This window comes from Nicotiana tomentosiformis, chromosome 4 (genome assembly GCF_000390325.3).
Source record: "Nicotiana tomentosiformis chromosome 4, ASM39032v3, whole genome shotgun sequence".
Taxonomy (NCBI): Eukaryota; Viridiplantae; Streptophyta; class Magnoliopsida; order Solanales; family Solanaceae; genus Nicotiana; species Nicotiana tomentosiformis.
This window is the reverse complement of record NC_090815.1, coordinates 17,629,095-17,653,175: the sequence shown is the minus strand read 5'-3', so window position 1 is coordinate 17,653,175 and position 24,081 is coordinate 17,629,095. Positions and strand designations below refer to the sequence as shown.

Sequence of the window (24,081 nt, the reverse complement as noted above, 5' to 3'; positions counted from 1 at the left end):
TCCCAATACTTGATCGCAAAACAACTGGTTAAGACCGCATTGGAGCTCGACTATATTTGGATTCGCGTCGCGTACGGCCCCATCCGGGGAAAGCGCTCCCTACCAAGTATTTTTCCATACCCAGGGCTCGATCCTGAGACCTCTAATTAAGTAAAAAGTAACCACATACACTGCACCACATTCTTTGATGGTACTTGTATATGGATATGACTAGACTATTCTTCATAAACAATAATTGCCATTCCCAACTTAATACTTAACTCACCATCACATTGTGTTAGTACAAGGGTCCCAAAAGTCTCGTACGGTTTACTCAGACACATAGTGTTGTCATCAATCCAAATAAATACATAACATATGTCCTTTATATATATTCTTATTACTCGAACATAGTTCATCAATAAAAATGTTCATCTCAATTTGTTACTTAAGTATAACAAATAAATATGGTTTAATGTAAACGTCGGATGTGTGTAAAGGATGAAAATGAAAGATTATGACCCAAGGAAAAGGATGAAACGCAAGCTCGAACAATTATCTTGACCAACTTAGTTTGAGAAGCAAGACATGAGCAACATCCTAGACCACGGTTCCAACATTGTCCCCCTAGAACCTTGAACTAGGTGAAATTTTGCCAAATTATCCACACGAAAGTACAACTAGATTCAAATTGATTAGAAGTAGGAATCTTAGCTACAAAATGGATAACAACACTCACTTTCTTCACAAGATCTTAAACCACATAAATTCACTTTAGATACAAAGCTTTCATCTTCCTCGTTATCCTATTAACCAAACCATTGTCATCACTTTCAACAATCAACATGATGCTTTGGAAACCAATATCCCTTGATAGTCTGATTCTTCTGAATCTGCATTTACAATATTTACTATATTTGGGTCATTCAGGCGGAGGAGGGTTGCGGTAGGCTAGCAGCCGACGTAAAACTTGTCAATTCATGATTCAGAAGCATAACTAAAATTGCAAAATAAAAGCTTTCCAATAAAAGGACTAGGAGATCCTCATGTTCCCTAGAAACAACATCACCAAATTCCAGCTTTATCAGGTCTCAGCACCCCATGTATCCTAAGCTAAACCTACCAGCAGAAGTTCCTATATTTCAGGAAATACTCAAATCTTGATTCAACTACTCCACATGCGAAGAGACAACCCTCGAGCACATTCAGCAGGACTTATACAGAATCTTTGAAAAGATCTCTGAACAGTCTGAATTCCTTGTACACCAAAAAGAACCACGGAGAAGTAGCAAGAACAGCCTCTTCCCATTGATCTAATTTGTCAAGAAGGCCAACAAGAGAGTCATACCTTTGGTGAAAAAAACATGACGGAACAGGGCAGGAGAACACAATCTCATTGCATATTGCACATTTAGAATTAGCCACAGCAACCCCTCTTTGCTAGATTTAGCTGTGTGTGTAGGATAGCTTACAGAGTCTTTCAAAGAAGAAAAACTTCACTTTAGGAAGTACTACTTGTAAATTCCCATAGCGGCTGCCAACAAGAATTCTGCCTCGACTTAGAAGAGATGCACTCCATTGAATGGGCAGCTTTTAACATTACGGCCAATAAGGCCATATACGACACACAACTTATCAACAAAAAAAAAAGGACCACATCTGAAGCACATATAAGGAAATTGTTCACACTTGAGGAGAAAAACACTTCTCCTTCTGGATCTGTACAACTTAATGCACTGACAAAATGGACAAAGAACATTCATTTTGCTCCCAGAAAAAAGAGCGGTTAACCAGCGAGCTTTTCTCTTATCCCAGCATAATGACATGCTGAGAACCATTTATCAATCTCAATGGCAATTGCATAGTAGCCAATGATTGTTAACTTGTAAAGCAACTTTTGGTCGAAACACTTAGGACCCTGTGCAATAAGATCATCCCTGCTTCCAAAGAAGAAGTAGAAACAATACTTTCCCAAATTTAATTTATAAAGGTCTTACAAGCAAAAATTCATCATGTTCTTCAAGCTCCTGAAATTAATCACTCTATCAATTAATGTGCCATAACAGCTTCTATCCTTTATAAATGTCTGGATCTTGAACACTAGTTTGATCTTCTGCAGTTTCCAAAGAACACTCTTGAAGATTGCTGTAAAATTTCCTTATCCGTGAGACAACATTCCAAATGACCACCCACTAAATATTGAACAAGGTTTTCATAAGCAATGAGGGAATGGTAATGACAATTAGGTAAAACCACTCATCATGAATAAGAGAGTATAAGTCTAGAAGGAGCACACCTTATAGATAGAGACCCAAACATGCTCATAATAAGTGGTCACAAACAGTGGCTATAGACATTGCATTCACTACTTTTGCAGAGTAAACTAAGAAAACAAAGTGTTTCCTTTTCATAGTTATTTAAGATTTTTAAAAGATACGAAACATATTGTTAGGAAAAATGAGTAAATACTGTGTGTCCTCTTTAACAGTTGAAAATTTTAGATGAAACGGTTCACAATTTTCACAAATTACAAAAGCATAGAAGGAAATGGACAACTCAGGCACTAAGGTCATTTCATTGGCAAATAGACAATCAAGTACAACAGGAATATAATCAAGGAATTGTCACTAATTAGACCAAATCCAAAAACACTCGAACAAAGAAATTCTAACTCAGTCTACTTTTAGTGATATAACAACATCCATTATGTATGGTAATGATTAAAGGTCACTTCTTAATGAAATGTGCTATTTTCTTGCACATTTATCATCTCGATTCTGTTCATACTACCATATTCTTGGCATTCAGAATATAACAGTAAACTCAACTATGTTCCCACCAAAAGTATGTGAATTGCGCAGCAATGTACCATAAAGAAAGACTGAAGGACATTCAGAAATGGTCGCACTAAAGAATTATAAGGAATGAAATTACATAATTTGAACCCCATCAAACTATTAACTACCAAAGTCAATACCCAATATTTTTAAGTCTCGAGAAGTAATACAGGTAAAATTAGCTACCTCATAGCATTCCAAATGAATATCAGTTGTATTAACTGTGACTCTGCAGGGTACAACATTCTCGTCAATCGAAACTGAACAATTCTCATAAAGACCTTCCTTGGGTGCAAGATTCAACAAACAAGACTTTGGAGCTGACAGCCTATTTTTCTCACTAATAAATCTTTCTTGGTCCTCCATCAGTAAAACAAGACGATGGTTGCGACCTAACAGCTCTGACACATATTTCATGTCTCCCTTGTCAAGGGCATACCTAACACGAGTAGATGATACTTGCCCTCTCTCCTTTTTTTCGCGAGAGTTTAAGTCTCCAGAAATTTGATTCTTGTCCATGACAGAATTGATTATATAAGCCTCTAATCCATACTCTTTACAGAGCTTCACAAGGTCCGATGCATCACCAGAAGCTCTATATCCAAAACGATAGTTTTCGCCTGAGATCATCAAGACATCCTCATATATTCTTTTCTTTTCTTAGTTTATATTGGAATCTCTATGTCAAGTTAGGATGTAACAACATACCAGCAACAACTCCTCGCACTCCCAGCTCTTTGGACAGCTTCTCCACAAACTGACGAGGCGTAAGAGATCGAACTTTGGAAAATTTTATCTGGAATTCCCTTGGGATTACATTACCGCAATAAGGAGCCCAAGATGAAAGAATCCTTTTGCGATCACAGTCAGCAACAATGGGAGCCCTGTGTAGAAAATATACACAAAATTATGCAATGATTCTTTCTCATTTCATGATGTAGCATTTCATAAAGACCACTAACTAAAGAAGGAACTACTCAACACGCTTGAGTAAGATTAGGAGGATATGTTCAGCAGATTATAAACACCTTCCAGCTTCATAGACCAAATTTTATAAACCATGACTTTTCCTATATACTACTTGAGCAGAATAAAGTTCGATAAATATTTTATTTTCAAGGAGCAAATACATGAGGTTAAGGATATCCTTTGAATTTAAGATGGAGGAACTTTTACTAGTCACCAAAAACAGAAAAAAGAAAAAAAAGGACATCCACTTAAGTTTTCCTGTGGGAATATACACTGTTGCAGGAATTAATTGATTTAAGCCAAATACATATGCAGCCCCTTATACTTGTCCAATTTTATCATCTAGACACCTAAATTAACTATTGAGCCTATTGAATACTTGAACTTGAGCCAAACTGTGCCTATGAGACACAACTCGCTGACATGGCACGTAGCGTGTCTTTCACCCGAAACTACGCGCATTTTACTGAAAAAGATATGAAGTTATCATCGGTAAATTGATATTTCGGCTATTTCTGACAACTGCTATTTTCCGTCATCTTCTCCGACTCATTTTCCTCTTCTTTTTTAGACTCCATACCAGATTCAAATCCAATAAAGTATTTCATCTTCTTCTTATTTATCCTATAAAAAGCCTATCAAACACCACTCCTCTCCATCATTCTATTCAGACACCATTCTCTTTTCTGACCCGTCTAAATAATACGCGCCGCCTTCATCAGAAAACGGCCCATGATATAGCCAAGGAAAAATACGTCAACTGACCCATTCTCCCTCAAGAATAATAATAGTCGTACCTTTTTAGCAAATTTTCAAAATCTTATTTTTTAAACAAGAAAGCTACTATACAAAATTCTAAATGAACAATACAGGAGTAATATATACATTCACGTATTATCTATAAATCCATCACTTAGGGGAGAGAGGTTAGTTGATGGAATCTTTGTGTATGTAATGGTAATTTGTGGAGGAAGGGTGTGATCTGGTGCCTATCTGTTGATGCCATGGGGGTGAGATTCCTCGGTGGTGGAACAATGGCAAACCAGGATGGTGTGTATTTGTGAATGGAAGAAGAAGAAGAAAGGGATAAAAGGGGGATCTGAATGTTTCAGCAATTTGTGAACTCAAAATGTGACTTACCCCCCAAAATAACCTTTCTCCAAAGATGACTCAATCGAGCTTGGAGATGACAAAAATGATGATTCATTGATACTGGCGACAAGGCAACTTTATCCGGTGAAAATGGAGTCGCCCGGGCAGTTGACGGGGATTCAGGGTCAATCTGGGATGAACTTGTTTTTGCCAGTGTCGGGGAGATGATAATTTGATAACAAAGAAAACGTAATTCCGGTTGGTATTGTCCCCTCTGTTTCCGGTTACTGTTTCCTTTTTTTCCTCCAGCTATTGACTTTTTCCTTATCTAACATGGCTCTTTTTTATGGGTCATATTTGCTACATACAGAGTGGTACTCATGTGTTGAACTTAGTTTAGATTGTAAAATATGTGTTCAATTGATACAGCTCGAATATAGGTGAAGTGCTCAACAGGTACAAGCATTAGTTCAGGTGTCTTAATGGGAAAATAGGGCAAGTTTAAAGGGCCATCTATGTATTCAGCCAGTGATTTATTTCTTTAATTTATCCTTTTTGTTAAAACTTGAATTAAAAACATATGGTTATATTTGCGTGCTCTTTGCACATACTCTGAACTGATCATCCTATTAACAGAAATTCCTAAACTAAAGAGTGCAAATCAACAAATCTACTGCTTCGGAGAAAGAGCATCCGTAGGTCCACGGAATTACGCTAAAAATAGAGGCATGAAGGTGCAGTATTGCTACAACTTAGAGGTTGCAAAGAGACAGTGCACATTTAGAGAATGCGAGATTGAACTCCCTGGTTGAACTAGGTACTATTACAGGTTTGGGTGTAGCAGCGAGAGTTGAGTCGAAGTTCACCATTCTCTACTTTTCTGGTCTTCCAGGGAGAGAATATTTCTCTATTAACATTCTATTAGAGTAGAGTAAAGGAGAAGAGAGAACAGAAGTTATACCTCGGTTCCCATCCAAGTACTTCCGCCATTCCAACAAATGAAAGAAGAAATGGAATTCCTCTCTTAGCTGCTTGGATTGCAAGCTCACGATGACCAATATGGAGTGCATCAAACTTCCCCAGAGCTACTATCCCACCTATTGAAATGAAACCAATGATCGAGAATTTACACATAAATGATATCCAAGAATCCTCTATTTCTTCTCATTTACAACACAAATTAGCAAGTGGAATTGAAACTCTTTTTTTTATATTGATGATAAGCAACAAGTAGAAATGAAACTCACTAATCTAAAAATGTAATTGTAGGTCCAAAGTAAATTTAGAATAAAATTTGCAGATTGACCATTCAACCGTTCACAGCTAGATTATCCCTATTTCTTTTTATACAAAAATAAGTGCACGGTATGGAAAGAACAGGTCTAAAGTGTTAGCAAAACAAATTGAGGAAAGAATGGACAATATTTCCCTTTATAATGACCCGTGTTGGAGCATGTATCAATGGCTTTCACTTTTTCTTTTCTATGATCTTGTGGTCCAATTTCCGTCAGAGGAGGGCATTAAACTGAAGCTTTCACAGGGTCATACATACCCTTCATGTTACCAATATCTCTAGGTGTGCTTTGGTGAGAGAAATTTTCCCTAACCTTGAAATGGAAGTTATCCAAGAACATAAAGACAAGATATCCTTGCAGTATATTTTGTAATTTCCTGAAGTGATTGCAGGAAATTTGATGGTTGATCATTTATTGTGTGAAATTTCATGTTTTGATAAGATAGTTGATCTCCAGCTTATGTTAGAACTGAAGTAGAAGAGCCTTCCATTATTGCAGGAAATCTTGTTATCCTCTTTCCCCATTTTCTTTAGAGAACCAGGAAGAGAAAAAGAAAAAAATTACAAAAGGAAAGAACGAGCAGAATTATGAAATAAGAATGGCTGATAACAGTTGTAGAACAAGGTATCTGTGTAGCACTTAACCACTGAAGAAACTTAATGATTTACAATAAATGATAAAAAATGGAATTGATATATATTCAGCATACATGTAATACCATTCAACAATATTATTACAAGTAGTACATGGGTTAGAGCACACCTGCAAGCATGGACAATCTTTCTGATGGAGGCTCCTCATCTTTTCCAGATTGGCTTTCCATGAAAATTGTGAAGAAAACACATATAAGCACTGGGATTCTAAAGTAAGTCATATTTTAGAATACAAAACGACATTACAATGTCAATGCAATGGAATAAAGAACTCTGACATAGAATTAATGGAAACCCGACCTCGGTAGGCTTCATTTAAACATAAAATGGAAACTACCGGCAAAATCCATGTCCAGATGAAACTATTTAAATGTATAACCCTCTCATTTAAAAACTTATAACAATTAGAAGGAAGACAGTCTTATTTATTTGTTTTAGGTCTACAACATGCTCTCTCATGTGCACAGCCTGAATCTTTTTAGACGCCGGAATATTTTTATAGATGACACGCAACGAGATTCAAACACAGGCATGTGTCTGCTCTGTTATCCGGTTGAAGCGTGTGAATCTGCTCATCTAAAACTTTAAACTGTCTGAGAGAACGCCTACTTATATAATATTCCAACAAACTTATCATATTATTTTCGTCAAAAATGTAATCCCAACTTAATGTTGCAATAAATTTTCCACTTCAATCTTATTGCAGTTATAATTACTTTTCTACACTTTACTTTTAAATGACAAAAAGGCTTAGAAATACAAGTGAAAAGAAAATTTATCTCAAACTATTAGAAAGCAAGGAGCTATGGATTGTGGTTGCACATAATGTATAAAACAGACCCCAAACTTACTCAATTTTTATTCTTTTAATATCGAGAAATTCCTGAATAATAACGAGCCTCCTCCTCTACCCTTCCTCACTTAGATACCAAAATCCACTGCAGGGTTTGAATCATGTGCTGCACTCTTACCACTAGATCAAAGCTCACTCGATTTATTGCTCAAACAAGAACAGCTATTATAAGTACCTCAAACTTTCAGAAAGTGAAGAGCTTTAGATATTCTGAAGACTTGGGTTTTACACTCTTCATAAAAAGTACCCCCCAAAAAACTAAATGTACAGCTCAAATTTACTCCCAAAAAATCACTAAATTTACTGCTGAAAGAGTAAAGGATGTTATAAATTTATCTCAAACATTCAGAAAGCAAAGAGCTTTGAATATTCTGAAGATTTGGCTAGTACACAATTCAAAGAAAGTACCCAAAAAACTAAATTTACAGCTCAAATGTACACCCCAAAAGATCACTAAATTAACAGCTCAAATTTAAACCCAAAAATCACTAAAATTGCTGCTGAAAGAGTAAAAGATGTTATATAATCTACCTCAAACTTTCAGAAAGTAAAGAGCTTTGAATATTCTGGAGATTTGGCTAGTACCCAAAAAGACTAAATTTACAGCTCAAATTTACGCACAAAAATCATTACAATTAATGTTGAAAGAGTAAAAGATGTTATAAGATTTACCTCAACGTTTGAGAAAGCAAAGAGCTTTGGGTATTTGAAGAATTGGGCTGAACACAACTGACCCCAAAATCACTAACTTTATTCCTTAATCTGAATCTGAAGTAGGTGAATGAAGAAGTTGAGATTGGTGGAGAAGCAGCAGTAAAAATGGGAGTTGTGGAAGTGCAAAATTGGTGAAAATTAGTGTCTCTTAAGTGCTGGGATATACAGCGAGACCCACCCAACATTCTTATTTTTCATCAGAAGAAGAATATGGAAATGGGTGTTGGCCTATTTCTGTAGCATTTTTGTTTTTTGTTCTTCTCCTTCTTAAAAAGCCTATCGCGTGGGCATATTTGTATCGATAGTTTTGATTCTCCTTTTTGGTTCCTTTTTCTTTATTTTTCTTTTGTTGGGGAGAGAGAAGGGTGGGCTGAGGAATTGAATAATTTATGTTTTACTAATCTAATCCACGTGTTATAATTCATGTATAATTTGTTTTTATATCATACGATCCCTAAGAACATCGCTATATTATGTTTTGAAAAACGGAAAAGGGCCAAAAATGCCTTAACTATCTCAAATAGCTCAAAAAATTTCTCTGTTTTTTTTTTTTTACCAAAAATACCACTGCCGTTTATATTTTGGACCACAAATACCCTTAAACTGTTAGTCTTGTCATTGAAGGTGACATGACAGTTCAACTGGGTTAGATTTGCTTACATGGACATCCACCTAAACAATTCAACATGGCAAAATTATTTTTTCGGAAAAATTATTTTTCCGAAATTTTTTTTAAAATACAAAATCCAACACTTATTCCGGAAAAAGTAAAAAAAAATCTGGAAAAATTATTTTTCGAAAAAATAATTTTCCGAAAAAAATATTTCTCCGAAATTTTTTACTTTATTCGGAATAAGTGTAAAAAATTCTCGGAAAAATTATTTATTTCGGAAATTTTTATTAAAATACAAAATCAACACTTATTCTAAAACAAAAGTAAAAAGTTTCCGGAAAAATGAAAAAAAAAAATTCCATTTTTTCAGAATTTTTTTTACTTTTTTCGGATTAAGTGTTGATTTTGTATTTTTAAAAAAATTTCGGAAAAAAAAAATTCCGAAAAAATAATTTTGCCATGTTGGATTGCTTAGGTGGATGGCCATGTAAGCAAATCTAACCCAGTTGGATTGCCATGTCACTTTCAATGACAAGTCTAACAGTTTAAGGGCATTTGTGGTCCAAAATATAGACGGTAGGGATATTTTTGGTACCAAAAATAAACGGAGGACATTTTTGAGCTATTTCAGATAGTTCAAGGGCATTTTTGACCATTTTTCGTTTGAAAAACTATATAGCGGTCTCTCCGTTCTAGTTTGACTCGATACGGAGTTTAAGAAAAAAAAGACTTTTAAAACTTGTTATCTTAAAAGTTTAAGGGGTAAAAGTTTTGCGGACCCAAAATATTATGGTTATAAAATTTTCTCATAAAAAATGTGTCATTCTTTTTTAAACGGACTAATAAGAAAAGTGTGTCGTCTAAATTAAAATAATATTAAGTATTAAAAGCTAAACAAGTCTGATATAAAATAAGGTGAAACTACATTGTTTAATTCTGAAAAATAAAATTTGGAAGAAGAAAAACCACCTTTTTGTTTTGGACATCTTGGTTCTGTTTTGATTTTTGCATATGGAAGAAATAATTAATCAATCTAACAGTCTATTTGTGTAAAATGCCTAAGATACTTGAGAAATATATATTTTTAATCGCTAAAAAAATAGATTTTTATATATATATATATATATATATATATATATATATATATATATATATATATATTTCATATGCTTTTTTTGATTAGATGATGCAATTAATTTCGGCCGGCAAACTAATTTTTTTATATTTTCGGGTGGAGAGGCCCAAGCTAGGGAACGATAAAGAAAGGCCCAGTGTTTGGAACTCAAAGGTAAATACTCTATTGTTGAGCGGACAGCACGGGGACACAACCTCAATATTCACGTCGCCGCCGTCGCTTCTCCGGTCTAGGTTTCCGATCATGAGCTCGTCCTCCAATCAACTTCCGCCACTTACACTTCGCACCGTTTCTATATCATACTCCGATCTCAGGGACAGAAACGCTGATTTATCGGCAAAAATAGAACAAGGTTTTGGGCCAAATGGTCTTGGAATTCTCTCCGTATCAGAGGTTCCTGGTTATTCATTATGGCGTAAGAATCTCCTCCAACTTGGCCCCAGGTTAGCTAACCTTCCCGAAGATGTGAAAATGAAACTTGAAGATCCTAATAGTAGGTATAACTTTGGATGGAGTCATGGAAAAGAAAAACTCGAATCAGGAAAATTAGATCTTTTAAAAGGATCTTTCTATGCAAATCCAATACTAGATGTACCTACTACAGAACAATCCCTAATTGAACGGTATCCATCATATTGCGGGTCAAATATTTGGCCTCGTAACGTTTTGCCCGAACTTGAAACAGCGTTTAAAACCCTTGGAAAGTTGATACTTGATGTAGGATTGCTCTTGGCTTATCACTGTGATCGCTATGCAATGCTAGAGGGTACTGACTGCGGACTTGAACGTACACTAGTCCGCTCTAGATGTCATAAAGGTCGTCTGCTTTACTATTTCCCAGCGCAGCATGGGCAGCAGACTAGTGCTGCCTGTGATTCCATGTCATCTTGGTGCGGATGGCATACGGATCATGGTTCACTTACAGGTCTTACACGTGGCATGTTTTCGAGAAATGGTGTAGGAGTGGTTTGCCCTGATAGTGCTGCTGGCCTTTACATAAGAACGCGAACTGGTGAAATAGTTAAAGTGGAGTATGGGGAGGATGAAATAGCATACCAAATAGGTGAAACAACTGAGATCCTCTCAAGTGGTCGGCTTTGTGCGACACCACATTGTGTTCGGGCACCAGAGGGTGAGGGTGATGCTGCAGTTGGTGTTGATCGTACAACGTTTGCATTATTTATGCAACCTGATTGGGACCAAAAGCTTAATTTTCCAGAGGAGGTGCATATTCATCGGGAGTTGATTCAATCCAATGGATCTCTTACTTTTGGAGAATACACTGAGAAGCTCCTTGACAAGTACTACCACCTCAAGATTTAATTGAAAGCTCAGTTAGTTGTTATGAGAGTAGTAGATTTGAAAAGCTCCTTCACTCCTCTGACACTTGCTTATAATTGGGATGTTATCTTCTGAAATGGGGTTTTGACATTCTGATAAAGATAGGAAAAAAATGTTGGAAGCAGCCAATGTAGTACAAGCTCTTGTCCTTACAAAAGCTAGTTGATTAGGTCTTGGTAAATCATGCTTTCAACATCTTCATGTACTCGAAAGAACCAATTTTTGATGTATATGTGGAATAGTAGCAATTGGTTTACCCAAACTAAAACTCTATTCTCGAGCTTCTATTCAATTCTAGAAAACCTTTTTTATTCCAAATGCTTTCATAAAGCATTTGAAAGCAGACACCCTCATAAAATGAATTGCAACTGCCTTTCTCTGACAACTATGCTAAATTTACCATAAACTTGCAGAGGAATGGCAATTCTTCAGAAGTTCACTTGCAAAAATAGGTCCTTACGCTCTTCGTACATTATCAACTAAGCAAAATTCCATGTACAGAGAATTAAATACAAAGCAAGCTGCGTTGTAATCTATACAATGTACTTTTACAAAGGCTTTACAGTATACAGATTAGATTTCTTCTAAGTTCAAATAATGAGATCAACTGGTAACTCAAGCTGCTTGCAAAGGTGGTAACAATCTTTTGCAGTCTAACCGAAACAGACTAGTTCAAGGGAAAGAAAAAGTGATATAGGAAAGATGAACATGTGATGTTCGTTAAGTAAGAAATGTTATGATGACATTTCAGTAAATTACATTTGCTAATGTGTTTCTGCCTCTGTCTTCCTGGGCAGATGGGCTGGGATACATAAAAAAATTAACCAACTGCATTTCACTCTCAAATTAGTTGGGATTGACTATATGAATCTTTTGTATACTCTCTAGTCTCTATAGAGAGGTACCGGAAGATGGCATTTTCCATAAGTCACTTTGAACATCATGCAACGGCAGCAAGTATAGGCTCTTCCAATTCTTCAGATGAGGAAGAATCTGACATGGCCTGCTCCTCATCAGCAGTCAAATGACCAACATTCGGGACATAGCCAGAGAGCTTCATCAGTTTAGTTAGTGTATTCAATGTCAGATATATCTCTTTTTTCCGCATATGTCTCCTATCTTTTACCATGAAAACATGAACCTGGCTTTCTATTTCAATCCAACTGCAACCAGGCTGTTTAACAACGCCACGCTCTCTCATAAGTTGTCGGACCATTTTGACATCTTGCCATCTCCCCTGTTCAGCATACATGTTTGATAGAAGAACATAGGGGCCAGAATTTGTAGGATCAATCTCCAGAAGCTTCTCAGCCACATACTTTCCCAACTCAATTTCCCTGTGAATTTTACATGCAGCAAGCAAAGACCCCCATACCACACTATCAGGAGACATTGGCATGGATTCAATCAAATCCTTTGCCTCTGCTAAGCAGCCAGCCCTGCCAAGTAAATCGACCATGCATGTGTAGTGGTCCTTCAACGGTGACAACCCATACTCTGTGCTCATGGAATAGAAATGTTGACGCCCCTCCTCAACCAATCCTGCATGACTACAAGCACAAAGAACCCCAATCATAGTCACATGGTCTGGCTTCTCTCCGTATACCAACATAACCTTGAAAGTTTCAAGAGCTTCAATAGCATGCCCATTTTGTGCATATCCAACTATTACGGCATTCCACGAAACCCAGTCTCTGTCCAGCATTTTGGTGAATACACAGCTACCATCTTCAACTGATCCACATTTCATATACATGTCTATGAGAGCATTTCCCACAAAGACATCAGACTCAGGTCCATTCTGAAAACTAAATCCATGCTTCAAAATATGTGCATGAGCCTGCCTGCCAAGCTTCAGATCAGCTAAACTTGCACATGCGTTGAGGAGATTCCCAAATGTATAATGAGTTGGCCAAACAGACTCTCTTTTTAGCATAAGAAAGAGATTTAATGCCTCCTCATTGTCCCCGTTCTGTGTGTATCCAGCAATAAGAGCATTCCAAGACACAACATTCCTTTCAATCATCCCTGAAAACATGGCTCTTGCAGTCTTCACACTTGCAACTCTCGCATAACCACTTACTAAACAGGTGTGTGACACCACGCTTCTGACTGGCATCTTATCGAAAATCCACCTAGCTTCATCAATTCGCCCAAACTTTGAATACATATCAACCAATGCATTGCATATAATAAGATCATCCCTAAGCTTATTCGACTTCACAATCCGGGCATGAATTTCCTTACCTTCTCTTATCGCACACAAACTCGCACAAGCACTTACTACACTTGCCAAAGTCTTCTCATCCGGTTTATACCCAAAGTCCATCATCCTAGCAAATATCTCAAGTGCCTTGCTTGCTGGCCCATTTTGCTCATAACAAGAAATTAAACTATTCCACGACACCACATTACACTCACTCATCTCATTAAACGCCTTTGTTGCACAATTCACATTACCCGTTTTCGCATACATATCAATAAGCGCAGAACCCGTGTAAACATTGTTTGAATACTTGGATTTAGCAACCGAGGCATGAATCTGAGTTCCCATTTTCAAGTCCCTTAACCCTGCACAAGCACTTAAACCACTACCATAAGCATACTCATTCAAAACAAAATCTTCTTTGTGCATTCTCGCAAAATACTCTATTGACGAATCACACAATTCACATTGTGCAAAGCTTGACACCATCAAGTTCCAAGAGCATTGATCAGGCTCAGGCATTAAGTAAAAGACTTCCTCGGCCTCAACAAGCATTCTTGATGCCGTATAAGCATTTATCATTGAGTTCCAAGTGAAGGTGTTCTTTTGGGGCATTTTATCAAACACCTTCTTGGCACACTGCAATTCACCACATTTCCCATAAGCGTCAATAAGCTTGTTGTTGATGAAGACCTCTGAACTGAAATGGGTCTTCAGAATACGGCCATGGACAGCGCGTACGACATGTTGGGACTTTGAATTGATGCAAGAGTCTAGAATCTTTGCGAGCGGTGTAGAGTCTGGGAGTGAAAAGAGGTTGCAAGTAATGAGATTTTGAAATAAAAATGTCTTCTTTGCCATTTGGCATAGGATCTAAGGAAGATTGGGTGATGGGCATGTTGCTCAGAAGAACATCAGATATTCCAACACAATGAACGTTGTTCCGAATAGTTTATGCACAGATTTCAGTATTGTCTCGGTTAACCGGAAAAAAATTGGTTGGAGCTTTCCCTTTTTAACGAGTTTTAGGCCGGCAAATTCAAGGGAAAAAGGTCAAAATTGTCCCTTTACTATCGAAAATTAGTCAAGTTTATACCCGTTTCTACTTTCGGTCCAAATATACGCCAACTTTATTCATGTTATTTTTCTCATTCTTTTTCTTTTCTGTTTCAACATGACCCCACCCCTCTTTTCTGTTCCAACATCTATTGAAAATCTATCTGCAATTTACAGTCTACCGCAGTCCTTTTGTTCCATAGATTATGGTGGGTTTTGATAGCAACTATAATAGTGGTGAAAGCGGTGGGTTTTGATTGAATTTCATGGTGGGTCTCCATTGGAGATGGTGAATAAGAGCAGTGGGCAATAGAACTTTTTTATGGTGGGATGAAGTGAGGTGATGATCAGCTATAAAAGTTGTGGTGGCTTTGGTGAAAGAAGGTGGTGGACCGGTGAAGCGGCGGCTGTTTTGATGAAGGTGCAGGCGGCGATGGCGGCCGGTGGGGGTTGGGTAGGCTGTGACTACAACTTTTTACACGGTTCATCATTAGATATATAAAACCTCAAGTTCTTTATGTTCATGTTTATAGATCTGAGATACTTTTAGGCTTTCATTTCTTTTCATCTGTTTATTCATTTTTCTGATCTTCAACTCTTCACAAGAAGATGGTAAACGGGAAGGAGGGTCAAAAAAAGGGGCATGGGTCAAAACAAATGAGCATGGTCTACAATTCGGGTTGGTATTTGCCTGGTTGGCACATTAAGTGAGGGTCCTGTCACATTGGAAATCTGTTAGGGTTAGGGACGATTTTGTATATTTTACTAACGGTAAGCGTATATTTGGACCGAAAGTAAAAACAGATATAAACGTGACTAATTTTCTATAGTATAAGGACAATTTTGACCTTCTTCCCCAAATTCAAATTAGTCCAGCCAATACTTTTTGCTTAGGCTAAGTACTAGAGGAAGTTTTTACTTAGGACAACTATTTAAATTTTGTTGGCATTAGTAAAATTTTAGTATTTGTAGGCTTCCGTAAGTTAGAATTGTCTTCTTATTCTCCTCCTTTTTCTTTTTCCCTTTCAATCAATTATGAGCATACAATTAAAATTAAAAAATAATATTAGAAATCTAAAAATTTATTAATTGTTTGTGATGCGAATTGAGCGGTTCCATTAAACTTATATTGTCTATCCTGAATGATTTTGATTGGTTTGGTTGGAGAAAATTAGAAAACATAATTGTTGGACTTTTTGAGCTTGAAAGAAAATGTTGAAGAAGAAAAAATGGATTTATTGTTTTCTGAAAGTTAGTTTAAATCTATTTATTGAAAATTATCGGCATTGGTATTAGATACTAGTATATCAAATTTGAAATTAGTTGTAGTTGATTTGGATCAATTTTGAAGCAAAAACTTGCATGTAAATTTCTATCTTGTTGACCGCCACCGATCTCCCGATCTCAAATAGGGGGACGTTCATGGTCGAGAATCATCCAAGGTCTAGGTCGGAGGTCATGGTCAAGGTTGGGGTCGAGAGTCGAGGAATCGGGGTCCGAGATTGGGGGTTAAGGGTCGGGATCCGCGATTGGATATGGGGTTGGGGTCTAAGGTCAAATTTTAGGGTCGGGGTTTAGGGCTTAGTATCTGAGGTTGGGTGGTCTGTTGTTCGTTATTTGCAGTTCGGGTCTAGAATCAGGGGTAGCGATCCGGGTCATAATATTTTTTTAGATTATCTGAATGTCCTTGAAATTATATTTCTGGTTACTAACCAAACACCAGAAAATAAGTAAAAAATTATTTATTTTTTTAGGAAATATATTTCGTATTAAACACACCCTAAGTATAAGAAAATTTATTGTTAGAATTATTTAAGGTTATAGCTATCGCTTTACTCTTTTAATAGGCAAGTATAAGCTTTACGTTGCTTTCTTTGCTTTGATTGTTTTGCGATGATCACTTATCAATCAAATTATTTAACAAACTCACTCTTGATTTAGTAAGTATTTTTTTTCTCAAAAAGAGAACCCAGAGATAATTTAATTTTATAAATATAAAGAAGCTAGGATACAAAACAAGAGGACTTGTGCAGTTGACATTACCTCTCAACTCATCTTATTTGGGGAATGTGGATTTACATATTAGTTTAGACAAAAATGTGCTAATGAAAAGAAACGTAAAGGAAGTTTTTTATTTTTATTTTTTTGCATGAAATACAAAGTCTGAGTATGCTAATACGAGCGAAAGAATTTTAAATTAACGTTTTGGTCCAGTTAGATATATGGCTCCTTTCTTTTCTTTTCAAGTTGCTTGAATTGCAAAGGTTAATGTTTTCGACCACTATATATGCACATTTTATTCTTCTTTAAGTGGTGATTCATATCCAAAATTAAGAAGAATCCCGTTGTACTTGCTTTTCAGTTGATCAACAATGGATAAATTAATTTTCTTTTAACTGTCTCTTTTAGACTAAAACAAGGGTGTCTTATCAAGTGAGTTACCAATCCAATCCAATCTAGTGTTGCACACATGGTAGTCAATTTTGCTTTAACCTTTCGGATAACAAAGGGAACCAAAGTAATTAACAACTATACATTTTTTTGTGTAGAAAATATGGATTGTTTCTACTTTTGAATAATAAAGTCAAGATTTGAATTAATGAGATTGCACAAGTGATCAGCCTTAAGCTGCAATATTTTCTATAATGTTTAGATAATCACAATAAACAAGAGTCGATTTTTAATCTAAACAAGAGTCCATCGTGTCATGTGAGTCACCCATCCAATTCAATTCAATTGAAGTACAATGAACTAGTTAAGAGAATTTGTGTGCATATTATAATGTTAAATGTCAATTGATGAGTTTTGTTCATCAAATAATTATAAGATTTTAGTCCTCAACGAGATTAGCAAAGAAGTCACGTGCAAGTCATGTGCATTTTTTTCATCCAAAAGCATCGTTAGGGTGAGGTATTTTATTTACATTATTTTAGTTATGATCATACATGCTTAATGATAGTACTAAATTCAGTTTAATGGATTTGAACGAATAAATAAGAGAAAAAAATCGACACTTGACGTAGAAAAAGTAGAAGTTAATAATAGTTGGTCTAAAGGTACGTGTATAGCATGTACATCTTTTTTTTTAATTATTACATACTTTAAAAAAATACTTATTTTTATCAGCATGCTTATTTTAGAAACTAGTTGTGCAATATGCGTGCATCCCGCGTCAATTATTAATAATTGTTTGTAAAGAATAATGAATTTATAAAAGCATACATATTTTTAAAATATTTTTTAAGGTATAAAATAAAAATTAAAGTAAAAAGAGTGAAAATTTCTTGTGAACTAGCATTTTTCTTTCCATTTGCTTAGAGAAGTGGCATATTATTATCCTTGCCGAAAAGACATATGTCCTGGTCTAATCCCAGTGTCTAGAACTCTAATAATCATACCCTTCCCATAGCTAGATTCTTGCTAAAATCACATATTCTGATACAATCCCATGAAATTAGTAGTATGTGTTGTATGCAAGGCCAAAAGTTTTTGTAGCCTTGCTGAGATATAACAATCCTTCTTCACCATTTCTTTCACTTACTCATATGACAATCTGGCTACAAAGCTCGTAGCTATGTGGTGGTAGGAGTGATTAATGCGCGACGGCTCCGATCCACATAATTAAGAATACATTTTGTAAAAAATAATTGATGGTAGTTTACTGGATCAAATGAATCAATAATTAGTTCGGCAACAGGCAAACTTACATGGATAATGTAGGTCTATAAATGATTTGGTGTAGCAACAATGAGGTTGAAACTCAACAAGAAAGCAATTGAACATATAAAAATGAGAGCCATCAATTGGCATTCTCATCATTACAAACAATTGTTATAAGAATTTGGGGCTGAGAAACTAAGAGGATAATAACAGTAGTAATGTATGTTGGATATTGATGAATTCAGCTTCACAAGTATGTAGTGATCATAATATGCAAATTGCAATGAGAAAAAGGTTGTAAGTAATACGAGTTAAATTAAGGAGTGAAACAAAGAAGTCTTCTGCAAGTTAGTCACGTCATCATTGACCTGTAGCTTCAGAAGGGGAAGTAAAAAATAGTAGCTGACTGAGAGTGTATTTGACACGGAGGAAAATATTTTATCTAATCTTTCATGTTCCATTGGCTTAAATGTTTGTGAAAATATTTTAGTTATGGACTCATTTTTTTTCAATTTAAGAAAAATTAAATGACTTCTCTACCAAGATGAAAAATATTTTTCGACACTCTACTTCAACCCTTACCTCCCCACCCACTAATCCACCCCGCCACACTTATCCACCCTGCCCCACCCCGCGATCCTCTTCGCCCACCCTTGACATCACCTTCCCCACCCACCCCTGGCACGGTTCAATTAACTGTTTGGCCCTTACAATAAATCCTATCCACCGAGCCTAGGTAGTTCGAGCATAAAGTTTCTCTCCTTGACAAAATCATTATCCGAGGGTGATGGCTCCCAGTATCGGAGGCCAAACATAGAGAGGCCTCGGATACTGCTGATGTGGTCCTTAACTCTGGTCTTCGATACTAGGTTAGCAGGATCCACTTTTGCCTCATTAAAAACCTTGCCATAATACCCATTTGGGACAAAACTGGTCTAAGGAAAAAAGAGTGCAACGCGTACTTTCAGGCCTAATAGTCATATCGTCCTTTGATCGTTACCTGCAAGTGTTAGTCTAATATGTAAAGAAAATAAATGAATGGCGCCGTACCTCAACGATAGTATCGTTTTAAGTGGGCCATGTTCCAGTTGTTCGGTATTCGCTCACCGTTCATTGCTTCGAGTTTGTATGATCCTTAGCCGATAATCTCGATAATTCGATATGGGCCTTCCTAATTTGGCCCCAGCTTCCCCTCGTTCGGGTTTCGGGTTCTCAGCGTCACCTTCCTTAATACTAAATCCCCGATACAGAAGTGTCGAAGGTTAGCTCTTCGATTGCAGTACCTTTCAATTCATTGCTTTTGGGCGGCCATCCGGACGAGGGCAGCCTCGCGCCTTTCATCTAGAATTTCCAGGCCCGTACTCATGCCCTCGTCGTTTGACTCTTCGGTCGCACATCGGAACCTAAGACTCGGTTCTCCTACTTTGACCTGTATTATAGCTTTGGCGCCGTAAACCAACGAGAACGGGGTGGCCCCGGTACTGGACTTTGAGGTCGTAGGGTATGCCCATAGGACTTCAGGCAAGATTTCTTTCCATTTTCCTTTGGCGTCTGTCAATATCTTTTTGAGGTTTTGGAGTATGGTTTTATTGGTGGACTTTGCTTGCCCATTCCCACTAGGGTGGTAGTTCTGAATGTGGATGGTCGTAGCCTTTAATATTCGGGCACTACCTAATAAGCTTTGTGCCTCTGGGCTTCTATACCCCGGGTCGCCCGAGCCTGCCTTAGATGAAAGTCCCCGAGTGAGGGTGATCTCTTGGATCTGGACAGAGGTGGCCCTTGGGCTCGATATCTTTAGCGGACCGAATGTAGAAATTTTTAAGGGACAAAATATTTATTCGTAAGGAGAAACTTTCTTTCATTTCTATACGTAATATACAAGGTTACAAATGTTTACACGCTTCGTGTCAGAGCTTGGGCGTCTACATGGGCACGGTTCAATTGACTGTTTGGCCCTTACAATAAATCCTATCCACCGAGCCTAGGTAGTTCGAGCATAAAGTTTCTCTCCTTGACAAAATCATTATCCGAGGGTGATGGCTCCTAGTATCGGAGGCCAAACATAGAGAGGCCTCGGATACTGCTGATGTGGTCCTTAACTCCGGTCTTCGATACTAGGTTAGCAGGATCCACTTTTGCCTTATTAAAAACCTTGCCATAATACCCATTTGGGACAAAACTGGTCTAAGGAAAAAAGAGTGCAACGCGTGCTTTCAGGCCTAATAGTCATATCGTCCTTTGATCGTTATCTGCAAGTGTTAGTCTAATATGTAAAGAAAATAAATGAATGGCGTCGTACCTCAACGGTAGTATCGTTTTAAGTGGGCCATATTCCAGTTGTTCGGTATTCGCTCACCGTTCATTGCTTCAAGTTTGTATGACCTTAGCCGATGATCTCGATAATTCGATATGGGCCTTCCTAATTTGGCCCCAGCTTCCCCTCGTTCGGGTTTCGGGTTCTCAGCATCACCTTCCTTAATACTAAATCCCCGATACATAAGTGTCGAAGGTTGGCTCTTCGATTGTAGTACCTTTCAATTCATTGCTTTTGGGCGGCCATCCGGACGAGGGCAGCCTCGCGCCTTTCATCTAGCAGTTCCAGGCCCGTACTCATGCCCTCGTCGTTTGACTCTTCGGTCGCACATCGGAACCTAAGACTCGGATCTCCTACTTTGACCTGTATTATAGCTTTGGCACCGTAAACCAACGAGAACGGGGTGGCCCCGGTACTGGACTTTGAGGTCGTAGGGTATGCCCAAAGGACTTCAGGCAAGATTTCTTTCCATTTTTCTTTGGCGTCTATCAATATCTTTTTGAGGTTTTGGAGTATAGTTTTATAGGTGGACTCTGCTTGCCCATTCCCACTAGGGTGGTAGTTCCGAATGTGGATGGTCGTAGCCTTTAATGTTCGGGCACTGCCTAATAAGCTTTGTGCCTCCGAGCTTCTATACCTCGGGTCGCCCGAGCCTGCCTTAGATGAAAGTCCCCGAGTAAGAGTGATCTCTTGGATCTGGACAGAGGTGGCCCTTGGGCTCGATATCTTTAGGGGACCGAATGTAGAAATTTTTAAGGGACAAAATATTTATTCGTAAGGAGAAACTTTCTTTCATTTCTATACGTAATATACAAGGTTACAAATGTGTACATGCTTCGTATCAGAGCTTGGGCATCTACATGGGCACGGTTCAATTGACTGTTTGGCCCTTACAATAAATCCTATCCACCGAGCCTAGGTAGTTCGAGCATAAAGTTTCTCTCCTTGACAAAATCATTATCCGAGGGTGATGGCTCCCAGTATCGGAGGCCAAACATAGAGAGGCCTCGGATACTGTTGATGTGGTCCTTAACTCTGGTCTTCGATACTAGGTTAGCAGGATCCACTTTTGCCTCATTAAAAACCTTGCCATAATACCCATTTGGGACAAAACTGGTCTAAGGAAAAAAGAGTGCAACGCGTGCTTTCAGGCCTAATAGTCATATCGTCCTTTGATCGTTACCTGCAAGTGTTAGTCTAATATGTAAAGAAAATAAATGAATGGCGTCGTACCTCAACGGTAGTATCATTTTAAGTGGGCCATGTTCCAGTTGTTCGGTATTCGCTCACCGTTCATTGCTTCGAGTTTGTATGATCCTTAGCCGATGATCTCGATAATTCGATATGGGCCTTCCTAATTTGGCCCCAGCTTCCCCTCGTTCGGGTTTCGGGTTCTCAGCGTCACCTTCCTTAATACTAAATCCCCGATACAGAAGTGTCGAAGGTTGGCTCTTCGATTGCAGTACCTTTCAGTTCATTGCTTTTGGGCGGCCATCCGGACGAGGGCAGCCTCGCGCCTTTCATCTAGCAGTTCCAGGCCCGTACTCATGCCCTCGTCGTTTGACTCTTCGGTCGCACATCGGAACCTAAGACTCGGTTCTCCTACTTTGACCTGTATTAGAGCTTTAGCGCCGTAAACCAACGAGAACGGGGTGGCCCCGGTACTGGACTTTGAGGTCGTAGGGTATGCCCATAGGACTTCAGGCAAGATTTCTTTCCATTTTCCTTTGGCGTCTGTCAATATCTTTTTGAGGTTTTGGAGTATGGTTTTATTGGTGGACTCCGCTTGCCCATTCCCACTAGGGTGGTAGGGTGCTTATAGGATCCTTTTGATCTTATAGTCTTCGAAAAACTTGCTTACTTTGCTGCCGATGAACTGTTTTCCATTGTCGCACACGATCTCGGCCGGCATTCTGAATTAGCATATTATGTGGTCCCAGATAAAATCAATGACTTCCATTTTCCTTACTTTCCCATACACCTAGGCTTCCACCCACTTAGAAAAATAGTCTGTCATGGATAATATAAATTGAGCCTTAACGGATTCCCATGCAAGGGGGCTGACGATGTCCATCTCCCATTTCATGAACAGTCAGGGTGATAAGACAGAATGTAGCAGCTCCCCGGACTGATGAATCATCGGAGCATGCCTTTGACACCTGTCGCATTTTGGTATGAACTCCTTTGCGTCCTTTTTCATGTATCCAGTAGTAGTCGGCTCTGATTATTTTTCGAACTAATGATTCGGTGCCCGAATGATTTTCATAGGTGCCTTCGCGGACTTCCCTTAGAACATATTCGGTATCTCCTGGTCATAGACATACTGCGAGTGGGCCAACGAATGTTTTTCTGAATAGGGTACCGTCTTCGGACAAGCTAAACTGGGCCGCCTTCGTACGCAAAGCACTCAATTTTTTAGGATCTGAGGCCAGTTTTCCGGTCTTCAAATACTCTATATATTTGTTTCTCCAGTCCCAAGTTAGGCTTGTTGCGTTTATCTCGGCGTTACCTTCTTCCAATACCGATCTCATGAGTTGTACGACCGAGTTGAACTCATCATCATCGACCGATGACCCCAAGTTAGCAAGGGCAACGACCTCACTATTTTGATCCCAAGGTACATGTTGTAGAGTTCACTCCTTGAACCGATGTAACGTTACCTGCAGCTTATCAAGGTATCTTTGCATTTGTTCCTCTCTGACTTCGAACGTCCCATTAACTTGGTTCACCACAAGGGGGGAGTCGTACTTAGCTTCGATCACCTCTGCCCCAAAGCTTTTGGCCAGTTCGAGACTTGCAATCATGGCCCCATATTCGGCTCATTGTTAGTCAACTTTACAGTCCTAATAGATTGTTTAACTACATTACCTGTTGGTGGCTTCAATATGATGCTAAGTCTGAACCCTTTTGCATTCGAGGAATAGCCCGTAAAGAGGGTCCAGATTCACGAAGAAGTCCCCGAGTTCAACAACAACTCTCTTTCGACCTCGGGTATTAGGGTCGGCGTAAAGTCGGCCAAAATTTGATATTTAATGGCGATCCGAGGTCGATATCCAATATCATACCTGCTGATTTCCATGGACCATTTGTCCAATCGTCCCGAGAGCTCGGGTTTATGCATTACATTCCTCAACGGGTAAGTAGTCACAACACATATTGGGTGACATTGAAAGTACGGTTTCAGCTTCCTAGAGGCGCTTAGCAAAGCGAGCGCCAATTTTTCTACGTGAGGGTATCTATTTTCTGCCTCGCCTAGAGTCCTGCAAACATAAAAGATTGGAAATTGCGTACCTTCCTCTTCTCGGACCAGGACCCCACTTACCTCTACCTCGGATACTGCTAGGTACAGGTATAATTTTTTGTC

At 38.2% G+C, this 24,081-nt stretch overlaps 3 protein-coding genes across 5 annotated transcripts; 1 reads left to right on the top strand and 2 right to left on the bottom strand.

Annotated features, from left to right (window-relative positions):
- Window positions 1-701: 701 nt before the first annotated feature.
- LOC104089119 (FAD synthetase 2, chloroplastic-like) lies at window positions 702-8,723 on the bottom strand. 3 transcript variants are annotated; one of them, XM_009593948.4, is made up of 6 exons: window positions 8,351-8,723; window positions 6,935-6,987; window positions 5,839-5,974; window positions 3,525-3,700; window positions 3,003-3,436; window positions 702-2,171 (listed from the first exon to the last, which is right to left on the bottom strand). In XM_009593948.4, exons 1-6 carry the CDS (start codon window positions 8,575-8,577, stop codon window positions 2,049-2,051), a joined length of 1,149 nt encoding a protein of 382 aa, XP_009592243.1. In that variant the 5' UTR covers window positions 8,578-8,723; the 3' UTR covers window positions 702-2,048. The 3 variants fall into 3 exon arrangements, with proteins under 3 accessions (XP_009592243.1, XP_009592245.1, XP_018623976.1); XM_009593950.4 differs by having other exon boundaries at window positions 702-2,124; window positions 8,351-8,719; XM_018768460.3 differs by lacking the exon at window positions 702-2,171 and having other exon boundaries at window positions 2,871-3,436; window positions 8,351-8,717.
- A 1,523-nt stretch (window positions 8,724-10,246) lies between these two features.
- On the top strand, window positions 10,247-11,792 carry LOC104089121 (uncharacterized). The gene has a single exon (XM_033654253.2). The coding sequence runs from the start codon at window positions 10,384-10,386 to the stop codon at window positions 11,461-11,463; it is 1,080 nt and encodes a 359-aa protein (XP_033510144.1). The 5' UTR covers window positions 10,247-10,383; the 3' UTR covers window positions 11,464-11,792.
- Window positions 11,793-12,197: 405 nt separating this feature from the next.
- LOC104089122 (pentatricopeptide repeat-containing protein At2g13600) lies at window positions 12,198-15,392 on the bottom strand. The gene has a single exon (XM_009593952.4). The coding sequence runs from the start codon at window positions 14,546-14,548 to the stop codon at window positions 12,422-12,424; it is 2,127 nt and encodes a 708-aa protein (XP_009592247.1). The 5' UTR covers window positions 14,549-15,392; the 3' UTR covers window positions 12,198-12,421.
- Window positions 15,393-24,081: the final 8,689 nt, after the last annotated feature.

Excerpts from the sequence above, each read along its gene's own strand:
- LOC104089119 (XM_009593948.4), bottom strand. The coding sequence starts at position 8,577 with ATGTTGGGTGGGTCTCGCTGTATATCCCAGCACTTAAGAGACACTAAT. Across the intron at positions 3,437-3,524 it reads AGTGCGAGGAGTTGTTGCTG|GCGAAAACTATCGTTTTGGA; the intron begins GTATGTTGTTAC and ends TGATGATCTCAG. Across the intron at positions 2,172-3,002 it reads TTCATTTGGAATGCTATGAG|TGGGTGGTCATTTGGAATGT; the intron begins GTAGCTAATTTT and ends TTCAATATTTAG.
- LOC104089121 (XM_033654253.2), top strand. The coding sequence starts at position 10,384 with ATGAGCTCGTCCTCCAATCAACTTCCGCCACTTACACTTCGCACCGTT.
- LOC104089122 (XM_009593952.4), bottom strand. The coding sequence starts at position 14,548 with ATGGCAAAGAAGACATTTTTATTTCAAAATCTCATTACTTGCAACCTC.